The sequence below is a fragment of the Erythranthe guttata genome, chromosome 6, assembly GCF_056151865.1.
Source record: "Erythranthe guttata isolate IM_541 chromosome 6, IM_541, whole genome shotgun sequence".
In the NCBI taxonomy this organism is placed as follows: domain Eukaryota; kingdom Viridiplantae; phylum Streptophyta; class Magnoliopsida; order Lamiales; family Phrymaceae; genus Erythranthe; species Erythranthe guttata.
The window spans coordinates 7,832,551-7,844,812 of NC_142538.1; the positions used below are offsets into that span (position 1 = coordinate 7,832,551).

Consider the following 12,262-nt stretch of genomic DNA (forward strand, 5'->3'; position numbering starts at 1 on the left):
CTAATCCTAACTACACAAGGTAACCTATTATACAAGGTAACTAGAATAAATAGGAATAATAATAATATACGTAATATATATATATAATATATACGCTAATACACCCCCGCAGTCGAAACGGGAAAGGAGAGGACGTGGAGACTGGAGACAAACTGTTGGAACAGTTGAGTAGGGAGTCCTTTCGTGAAGATATCGGCAAACTGGTAGGCGGATGGGACGTGAAGAACTCGAACGTGTCCCAAAGCAACTTTGTCCCGGACAAAGTGGATATCGATCTCCACATGTTTCGTACGAGAGTGTTGAATAGGATTGTTGGATAGGTAGACGGCACTGACGTTATCACAGTAGACAATAGTGGCTTTCGAAAGTGGGCAGAGCAACTCAGAAAGTAGGTTGCGTAACCAAGTCGTTTCGGCGACGGCATTTGCGACAGCTCGATATTCGGCCTCGCACTCGATCGAGAAGTAGTGACCTGTCGTTTGGAGGACCAAGAGATGAGGTTGTTGCCGAGGAAAACACAATAGCCCGATGTCGAACGACGAGTGTCAGGGCAGCCACCCCAATCGGCGTCGGAGTAAGCGATAAGGGAGAGGTCCGGATTGGGGGAGAGCTGAAGGCCGTGATCGAGAGTGCCACGAATGTAGCGAAGGATATGCTTGAGAGCAGCCATATGAGGTTCCCTCGGATCATGCATGAATAGACATATTTGTTGCACAACATAGCAGATGTCGGGACGAGTAAACGTGAGGTATTGCAGTGCACCGGCAAGGCTGCGATAAAGAGTAGGGTCAGCAACGGGGGGTCCAGTGGTCGAAGACAACTTGCTCTTTGTGTTAGCCGGCGTAAGACAAGGGTTGCAGGAAGCCATGTGTGCACGCTCTAGTATCTCGTCGGCGTACTTGCGTTGAGAGAGAAATAGCCCATTCGACGAGCGAGTAACTGAGATGCCGAGAAAGTAGTGAAGATCGCCAAGATCCTTCATTGCGAACTCTTGATTAAGGGCAGAGATGATAGAGCGAAGCAATTCAGGTGTGGAGGCCGTAAGTACAATGTCATCGACATACAGCAGAAGGTAGGCGCATGAATTGTTGCGACAATCGCGTGAACTGTTGCGACACTACACAAATAGTGAAGTGTCGAACTTGCATTCTCTGAACCCCATGGTAGTAATGTGAGATGCAAAACGCTTGTACCAAGCACGTGGTGCCTGCTTGAGACCGTAAAGTGCTTTGTTGAGACGACACACGTGGGTGGGGCGAGGTTGCTCGCAGTAGACAGTTTCAGAGAGATCGCCATGTAAGAAGGCATTTTTCACATCAAGCTGGTGGATTGGCCATGATCGTGAGAGAGCAATACTGAGAACTGTTCGAACAGTGGCTGGTTTGACAACTGGGCTAAAAGTCTCGTCAAAGTCGATGCCAGCCTGCTGGTGAAACCCACGAACAACCCACCGTGCTTTGTATCGCTCAAGAGAGCCATCAGACTTGAGTTTCTGTTTGTATATCCACTTACCAGAAATAACATTAGTGAACGGGGGGCGGGGCACAACATTCCAAGTATTGTTTTTAATTAAAGCAGTATATTCCTCAATCATGGCGTTTCGCCAGTTTTGGTCAAGAAGAGCTTGGCGATAGTTGGTGGGAATGGAAGAGGTAGAGCACGCAACGAGAGAGAAAGGGACTTTGGGTTTGTGGATGCCCACTTTACTGCGAGTCACCATAGGGTGAGAAGGGGGAGGTGGGGGAGGTGTGGGAGTAGGGGAAGGAGATGTGGAAGTAGTAGAAGGGGTTGTGAGCTGGCCGTGGTCGAGAGGTGGTGCTGCAGGAGAAACAGGTGTTGGCTGTGTTATAGGACTGTTGGACGAACTGTTGGAAGAGGGTGGTTCACTGTTGAAACAGTTGGATGAACTGTTGCAACAGTTAGACGAAGCCTGGGGGAGGAGGAACAGGGAGGGTGTGTGTTCGTCCAAGGCAGAAGGAGAAAGTGTGTTTTTGGGGGGAGTAGACTCTGCAAAAGGAAAGTTAGTTTCGTCGAAGGTAACATGACGAGAAATTATGATTCGGCCAGTGGATCTATCAAGGCAACGATAACCTTTGTGAGAGGAAGGGTGACCGAGATAGACACAAGGAGTAGAACGGGGGGCGAGTTTATGTGTTGTGGTGGCGGTGAGGTTGGGATAACAGAGACAGCCGAATACTCGAAGATGAGAGTATGTAGGTTTGATGAGGTAAAGAGCTTCGTGAGGAGTTCGATTTTGTGTGGTTTTGGTAGGTAAGATATTGAGTAGGTGTGTGGCCATATGAAGGGCTTCGACCCAATAAGTAGGAGGAAGATGAGCTTGAAAGATGAGGGATCGAATCATGTTAGTTATAGTGCGGATCATTCGTTCTGCGTGTCCGTTTTGAGGGGAGGTGTGGGGACACGAAAAACGATTTAGGATGCCGTGTTTAGTGAAGTAGTTTTGAAAATCCGCATTTTTGAATTCACGACCATTATCACTTTGTAAGGCTTTCAGGGGATGTTGGAATTGAGTTTTGAGAAGTGTATGAAAAGTTACAAAGGTTGTAAAAACATCGGATTTATTTCGAAGAGGAAAAGTCCATAAATAATGGGTAAAATCATCAACTAACACAAGATAATATTTGAAACCCGTAAAACTGAAAACAGGAGAAGTCCATAAATCAGCATGAATAATTTGAAATGGGGCAACAGTAGTAGATTTTTGAGAAAAAAATGGTAGACGAAAATGTTTGCCTAATTGACAGGCATTACAAAGAGACTCCCCAGGGTCTTTATTATGGGAAAGAAAAGTGTTAGAAAATAAACGAGACATGACGTGTTTGCCGGGATGGCCTAGACGCCGATGCCAAAGAGTGCGAGATGAAGGTGTTGCGATAGTGAGGAAAGCAGCGGGAGGTAAGGTGGGGGGAGGGATTTTAAATGGATATAGGTCACCGGAGCTATTGCACCTAAAAATCTCGACTCGACTCCGAAGATCCTTCACAGAAAAACCAAACGAGTCAAATTCAACCGAACATGAGTTGTCGCGGGTGAACTTTCTAATAGAGATAAGGTGTTTGACGATATTGGGTGTGACATAGACATTTGTGAGGTGGAAAGGAGTGGTGGGAAGAATTGTGTGGCCTATGTGGGTTATGGGGAGGGTGGAACCATTACCGACGACGACATGTTTGGGGAAATGACTGCCAGGATTAAAAACAAAATTGAAATTACCTGAGTGCGGTGCCATATGAGAGGTCGCCCCGCTGTCCATGAACCACTGTGACTCGGTAGGTTGCTGAAGTGTCACCGTATTCAAACGGTTTGCGAGATCCACCACGTTGGCATTGTTGCAGGAACTGTTGCAATTGTTGATGAAACTGTTAGTGCTGTGGCATGGTTGTTGCTGCGGATGAACCTGAGTAGGAGCCGAGTGGCCAGTGTAAACTTGAGCCGCTGGAGTGGATGAGTGGCCCGATGTATTTAGAGCGGATCCCAGACGGATGTCGGTAAGGTGCGCGCCAGAGTTGAGATGCGCCATGGGCACTATGGTAGCCGTAGTGCTGCATAGGGTGACGGTTAGTGTTGCGACCTCCGCGACGGTTGGATCGGCCACCCCCGCGCTGATAACGCGAAGAACTACCTCCGCGGGAACTGTTGCAGAAACCGTTGCAACTGTTGGATGGACAGTTCGCGTTGGAGGCGTAGAGAACAGCAGCGGTCTGCTCCGGTTCAGCGATTCTTGTTTCTTCCATCTAAAGAAGAGATCGAGTCTGTAGAAAAGTGGGAAGGGGATTCTGAAAGGAGATTAGGTTGGCGACGGTCCCGTAATGTTTCGGAAGGCCGTGTAGGGTTTGTAGGACGAGTTGTTTGTCGGAGATTGGATTTCCGACATCGGCCAAGTTGTCCGCCGTGGTTTTGATTTTTTGGCAATAATCGTGAATGGAGAGAGCGCCTTTCTTGAGGGACTTGAATTTTTCTTCAAGTTGAATGGCTCGATAATCTTTGTTATCGGTGAAGAGAGAAGAGATGGCGGTCCATAGGTCACTAGCGGTGGAGGTTTTTGAGAGAACCATGCTGGACAGATCGTCGGAGATGGTGCCGTAGATCCAAGATTGGAGGAGATAGTCGGCGCGTTGCCATTCGTCGGCGGAAATCGAATCCGGTCGGGGTTTTCCATGTAGAAGGTCGGAGAGGCAGAAACGACCGACGGTAATTGTGAAAAAGTGGCTCCACTTTTGATAATTAGGATTTTTTAGATCTAGGGTAACGGGGATGAGAGATTTAATATTAGAGATGGCATGAGCAAGGTGAAAAGTATTGAGAGGGACGGTGGAGGGAGAAGAAGCTTCGCCGGCCATGGAGAAGAAGGGGGGAAACGGCTATGAAGAAGAAGAGAAGAAGAGAAGAAGATGTGGTGACGGCTAGGTTAACCTAGTGTCTGATACCATATAGGAGAATTAGGTTTTGGAGAAAAGAGAGAATGAATTATCTCTCACGTATATTAATCATATATATAGTTATTATGTAGGAAACCCTAATCCTAACTACACAAGGTAACCTATTATACAAGGTAACTAGAATAAATAGGAATAATAATAATATACGTAATATATATATAATATATACGCTAATACTATGCACGGGGTATTCATCGTAAAACAAATATTGAATAATTAAAAAAGTTCTCGAAATAATAATATTAATTGTTAATAAGTAAAAGAAATAAATAGAAAATATTAAAAATAAAACTAATTTGTATGGTGTAAGTAATGAAATAAGTCGATATAAGTGAAAAAACTAAACATCGAAGGTTTTAATTTCCATGTACAAAAGAGCGAATATATAGTAGGTCCCAAACTTGTACAACCATAATCACATGAAAGTTGAAAACTTGAATTGTTTGATACCAACCGTCCTAAACCCATGCAACAAATCCGATACAATGCAACTGTTTAATGATATAAAATCATTGTACAAAAATTACCAAAACAATACCAATAGAACTGACCTGCATATGTTGTACAATGGTGACACGAAATATGTAAATTGTTATCAAAACAATACCAATATCACTGTTTAATGGCATAAAATCATTGTAATAAAATTATCTTCATGATATATAGTGGCGGAGTCCATAGAAAGTTCCTAGTACAATTAAAATAAACCTACAAATAAGGAATAACAAAACATATAAATAATAGAATATAAAGGTGGTCAATGAATATTGTAATTTTTTGCATATAGAATTACCTTCATATACGCTGAAAAACTTTCTTGTATACAACATTATTTGTAACATTGGTCCTATCACCCGATTCCGAGTTAAACAAAATCTATATGCCACTTCGACTCTTAATTCTCGAGAGTGCAACATAGAGTTACATGTGACTGAAAACAGGTCTCGGCAAATACAGACCCACGTGAGAAAGAGTCTGTCCTAGACTTTTATTGATTGTCATTGCGAATGATACCATCAGCGGAAACTGACGTTGCTGGAATTTAATAGGCAATGTAGAGTTGGACGGTACCAAAGTCATTCTAGGAATGAACACCAAATCACCAATATGTTTACCGGATAGGAACCTGCAGTTGAAAATGTGTTTTCCCATATTAACAATCTGAAGCCTTGTTCCGTTGCACAATCCTCTGGCCTGATCAATATTTCTGATGAGCATAACGGGAATACCTCTTTCCAATGTCAACTTATGCGGTGGAATTCCGGAGTATGATATGGTGTGGAGAAACTCAGGTGAGTATATATCTGCGTTGACATCCGACAATAACTCCTCCTTGCACATACTATCAGAGCTTAAATAGACCTTCTCCTCTCCAGTTATGATAGACAAAAAAATGATCGTTCACAAAACCGACACTTTCATTAGTGGGTGCAAGAATTGCTCTGCCTTCGAAATACTCGGTAGTGAAAAGGTTGGTCACCAGATCGGGATAGACAAATTCTATTAGATCCAAAAAGGGATCTGAAGAATTCCGAATCAGCATGTCATCGGGAATTTCAAATGTGGCATCACCGTCATTTACCACGCCACCATCGCCATTGCCGATTCTCAATATCCATTTCGCAAATTCTCTTATTTCATCTGCATTGGCGGAAGAGGAGGACAACTCAAGTCTCATGTTCTTGTTCAACTTCATAACGTTACATTGTATCAACAACGGTGATGAATTGATTGTATCATGAACAATGTCTTGTCTCAACGCTTTCAACACAACTGGTAGAATTTGCCGAAAGTCCCCTCCAAGCACTACAACCTTGCCTCCGAATGGCATATCTTAATCAAGTATAGATTTCATTGTTTTGTCGACTGCTTCGAAACAGTACCTATGCATAATCGGTGCCTCGTCCCATATGATTAGCTTTGCTCTAGGCAACAATTCTTCCTGTGGGCTCTGTTGTTTGATGCTGCATGTGGAGTTGTCATGTACAATTATTGGCAGTCCGAATCTCGAATGAGCAGTTCTGCCACCTGGAAGTAGAAGCGAAGCAAAACCACTGGAAGCAACATTTATAACTATTTCGCCTTTTGAACGGATAGCAGCCGATAAAGTTTTCCATACGAAAGTCTTTCGTGTTCCTTTATGCCTATAAAGAAAGAACAGTCCACCTATGTCATCTGTAACAACATCCATGATATAATCGAACACTTTTTAATAAATAGTTTGCTCCATTGAGTTCTAACAAATATTTGATAAGAAAAAATTTCTCCAAATAATAAAATGAATGGTTGATATCAATACAAAGCAGTAGAAAACTATTAAATAAAAAACTATTTCGTATAGTATAAGTGATCAATTAAGCCAAAATAAGTGGAAAAGATAAAAATCAAAGGTTTATTTACCGTATACAAAGAGTGAATACACCGTTGGTCCCAAAACTGTACAACCATAACGACCAATTAATTCAAATTCTTAATTTGATCCAAACAATTATTGTTATTGCGTTTGATAACAACAACCCTAACGCATGTATCTAAAACAGTGTGAGTAACCTATATATTTTGTACAGTGGTCATACGAAATAACAAACAATTACCAAAACAACAACAATATAAATGTTTAATGAAATAAAATCATTTTACACTAAATATATCTTGATAAAAAATCTCGAGTGGAATCGATAGTAAGTTCATAGTACAATACAAATTACGAATAACCATACATATAATTAATAAAAAAATAAAGGTTGTTATTTAATAATGTATACAACTTTACGTAGTTACCTTAATATATGATGAAAAGTTTCCAGGTGTATTATTTGTAACGTTGGTCGAATCCCCAGATTCCTACTTGATAAAAATCTAACATATGGGTTATTTAATTAAACAGGTTGCACACCAGATTTGGATAAACGAATCGAAAGAATCATGAATCGGCATGTCATCGGGAATTTCAAGCCCAGTACTGTTTTATTAATATCAATCTTAATCACAATTCTCAATTTATTTTATGGTACACCCTATAAAATACACCAGGTAGATATTTACCATTCATATGCGCACAAATATACAAACACATACATTGGTGTGTGGATCCAAGGTAAAAAAATCACCCAATGTAGTCTTCATCGGCTGTAGCAGAGAAATAACCCATAATCCTCATACTAATACTAATACTAATAATATTATTACATATATCATATGATAATGCTAACTTTAATATACTAATGTCAATACTAATACTAATATTAATATACCAATAACAAAAACAATACTACTACCAATATCAATACTAATACCAGTACCAATACCAAAACCAAAACCAAAACCAACACCATCACCAACACCAACACCAACACCAACACCAACACCATTACCATTATCATTACCAATCACATTACCATTACCGTTACCATATCCCTTACCATTCCCGTTAAAATTGCCATTATTATTGCCATTACTATTACCATTATCAATACCAATAAACATATTAATACTAATATCAATACTAATACTAATATCAATACCAATACCAATATCAACACAAATACCAATACCAATGTTAATACCAATATCAATACCAATACTAATACCGATGTCAATACCAGTTATATCAATATTAATACCAATACCAATAGAAATATCAATAACAATAACAATACCATTACAATACCATTACAATTATTATTACCATTACCATTACTAATAATCTTAATCCTACTCCTAATTGAAATTCTAATCATAATCCTATTCGTAATACTAATGTTAATCATAATACTAATCATTATTCTAATCATAGTCATAATACTAATGCTAATGCTAATGATAATACTAATACTACTACTAATACTAATAATAATAAGAATATCAATACCAATAGTACTAATGTCATTATCAATACCATTACCATTACCATTACCATTATCATTACCATTATCATAACCATTACCATTACCATTACCACTACCATTACCATTACCACTACCATTACTATTACCATTACTATTACCATTACCAAAGCTAATATACTAATGCTAATCATAATGCTAATGTTACTCCTAACCCTAATCATACTCCTAATACCCATTCTAATTATAACTATAATCCTAATCACAATCCGGATCATAATTATAATCATAATGCTAATACTAATCTTAATCCTAATACTAATTCAAATCATAATCCTAATAATAATAATATTGATCCTAATCTATTATCCTAATAAAAATCGAAATATGCTAATGATAACGCTATTCTTAATACCAATCCTAATATGCTAATGGTACTGCTAATCCTAATCCTAATTCTAATGATAATGATAATACTAATACTAATACTAATTATAATCATAAAACTAACCCTAATAATAATATGCATATTGATATTAATCATAATATGCTAATGCTAATGCTAATATTAATGCTAACAGAATACTAATATTAATACTATTACTATTACTAATACGAATAATAATACTAATACTAATACCAATACCAATACCAATACCAATACCAATACCAATACCAATACCAATACCAATACCAATACCAATACCAATACCAATACCAATACCAATACTAATACCAATACTAATACTAGGGGTGGCAATTTGGATCCGGTTCCATGGATCCGATTAGATCCTGTTCGGTCCATAAGGATCTAGTTTAGATTAAATCTACTTGAAACAAACCGGACCGGATCTAGTTGAATATTTTTTAAAACTAGATCCACGTGGATCCACTTAAGATGCATTGAAAGTTCAACTAAAAATGAAGTGGGTCATATTGGATCCACTTTACATCCATTCAAAGTTGAACTAAAAATAAAGTGGGTCATATTGGATCCAACTAAAACCAAATTAAATACTAAAATAATTTTCTAAAAAAATATCAAATATTATTTTAATTGTAAGTTTAAAAGATCAAACATTTTCAACCCTAACTAGAGAGGGATATATATATATATATATATATATATATATATATATATATATATATATATATATATATATATATATACACGCACATATATATATATAGATACAGTTAGACATATATATATCTATCTGTATGTATATCTATGTGTATGTGAGTGTGTGTGTGTAAAAAAGTGTGTGCGTGTGTTTGAAATGTGTGTGTGTGAAAAATCTGTGAATATTATGTGTAATTGTGAAAGTTGAGATATTCAACTTCACAAGTTGAATTAAAGATGGAATGGATCCATGTGGATCCAATCCGGATCGGTCTAAATTTGATCCACATTAGATCCATTCATATAGGTTGATTTAGGATCCAGTTCCATTTGGATCCAATTCATATTGATCCGAATCGGATCCGGGCCAAGTTGCAAAATTGCCGCCCCTAACTAATACTAATACTAATACTAATACTAATACTAATACTAATACTAATACTAATACTAATACTAATACTAATACTAATACTAATACTAATACTAATACTAATACTAATACAAATACTAATATTAATACTAATATTAATATTGTTACTGATACTAATACTAATACTGATATTGGTACTAATAAAGCTACTGATACTGATAATAATATTAATACTGATACTGGTAGTGATACTAATACTAATACTGATACTTGTACTAATACTCATACTGATATTAATATTAATGTTAATACTAATACTAATACTAATACTCATATTCATACTGATACTAATGCTAATATTAATAATAATACTCGTATTGATACTAATACTGATACTGATACTTATAATAATATTAATATTCATATTAATAGTAATACTAATATAATATTAATACTGATACTGATACGCATACTGACACTCATACTAACACTCATACTAATACTGATACTCATACTCATACTCATACTAATACTCATACTGTTACTCATACTAATACTGATACTAATACTGATAATGATACTGATATTGGTAATGATAATAATGATACTGATATTGATACTAATACCTATACTAATACTGATACTGATACTAATACTGATTATATCAATTTATAAATGTATTCTACCTTAAAATTAAATACCTTTGAAATGTTTATATCAATTTACAAATGTATTCTACCTTATTAACATATGCTAACACTGCATTCTAAAATACAAACAATTCTAGCAATGGATAAGAACAAAGTGTATCAATAAAGTGTCCCCTTAAATGAGTAAGAAAAAAAAAATAGAAAACAAAAGAAGAAGATTTAATAGCAAGCGTCGTGCGCTCGCTCTCATCTATTGCATGTGGAATATTTAATTTTGTTGATAAATTTGATCAACATGTTCCTCCTATTATAACCAAAATAAAATAATTATATTGGTATTTATAACGGAACATTTTGAGAAAAAAATAATATAGAAAAAACAATATGCATCGAACAAACTAAAATATTAATTACACAAAAATTAACGTAAATCTCCATAATTGAATAAAAATATTAAAAAAGAATGTGTTGACTATAGTGTTTTCGTGTGATTCCAAAAAGTGGGGTGTAGAGTATGAATGTGATTGAATGTGTTAGGATGGAGGGTTTTTATACTAATTTTCGGAGAATAAAAAAGTAAAAGAAAAATGTTATGAAGGAAAGAGAGATTTAATGGCATATATTTAGAAGATAATTGAGGAAATTAATTTAAATTACACTTAGTGAATAGTGACTAATTGACAAAATAATCAATTCCTTTGATATTCATTCTGAAAATAAATAATTTCCGTAGATTTGATTGTAATAAAAAAGATTTGATTTTGATATTTATAATATATAGGATATAAATAACATTATGAAAAATGAGGTTAATTAATTTTAAATCACTCATTCATTTCATTATTATAATTTACAATTATCTACAAACGTCCAAATTAGGTATGAATACATAAATATTCATTGATTTTCATTTTATAAGGAAATATTTTAAATTTTTAGTAATTATGGAAATGTGCATTGAAGAGGTTACTAAATATTTAAAACCAATGTAAATTGATTTGATTCAAATTATCTATAGAAATAATTGACACCACTTAATACACAAATCCGGATTATTTATTTTATTTTGGGTTAATTTTTCAATTATATTTGAATTGAAATTGTAGGATTTTTAATCCGAAAATATAGTTAAAAAAATCAAATTCTATAATGGGCGGCAATCTATAAATCGAAAACAATGACAATTATTATTTAAACACATTCTATGAAAATAAAAATTGAATATTTTACATATTAAATTAATATGATAAATATTTTAATTGATATTAATTGATTATGATTAAAGTTGGTACCATGGAATATGGAAAATATTTTAAATATTTTGGTAAATTGTTATGACATAAGATATTATTTCCATGTTAAATTACCAATTAATGATCCGGATAATATTTTTGGCATAAATGAATAAATTCGTTTGCCGCGTTAAAAAACATAAGTAACTTTATTGAATAAGTTGTATGCAAATGTATTAAGGATATTGTCTCAAATAGAAAAACCTATTGTGTCTCTAAATACGAATTACCAAAAAAATCGAAATACAGTTATGCTAAATACAAAATTACAATATTTCTCTGAATACAAATTAAGACCTATGAAGCAAAACTAAATACAGTTCTGCTACGTGGGCCTTTTCTTTGAATTAGCAATACTATATAGGGGTTGTATTATAATTTCTACAAAGTTATGTGTCATTAATGCAATTAAAAAACATAGTTATGTTCTTAAATTGGATAAAAATTAATTTTATGCTATCTTGTTTATATCGATAATAAAAAAAAACTAATATTAATATGACTTAAATTTGATTACATGAA

The 12,262-nt window shown here is 35.5% G+C and overlaps 2 protein-coding genes across 2 annotated transcripts; both read right to left on the reverse strand.

The window, feature by feature from the left end:
* Nucleotides 1–5,157: 5,157 nt before the first annotated feature.
* LOC105960300 (uncharacterized) lies at nt 5,158–5,801 on the reverse strand. Its single transcript, XM_012984464.1, has 3 exons — nt 5,420–5,801; nt 5,254–5,307; nt 5,158–5,168 (listed from the first exon to the last, which is right to left on the reverse strand). The coding sequence occupies exons 1-3, from the start codon at nt 5,799–5,801 to the stop codon at nt 5,158–5,160; spliced, it is 447 nt and encodes a 148-aa protein (XP_012839918.1).
* Nucleotides 5,802–5,805: 4 nt separating this feature from the next.
* On the reverse strand, nt 5,806–6,291 carry LOC105960301 (uncharacterized). Its single transcript, XM_012984465.1, has one exon. It carries the CDS (start codon nt 6,289–6,291, stop codon nt 5,806–5,808), a length of 486 nt encoding a protein of 161 aa, XP_012839919.1.
* Nucleotides 6,292–12,262: the final 5,971 nt, after the last annotated feature.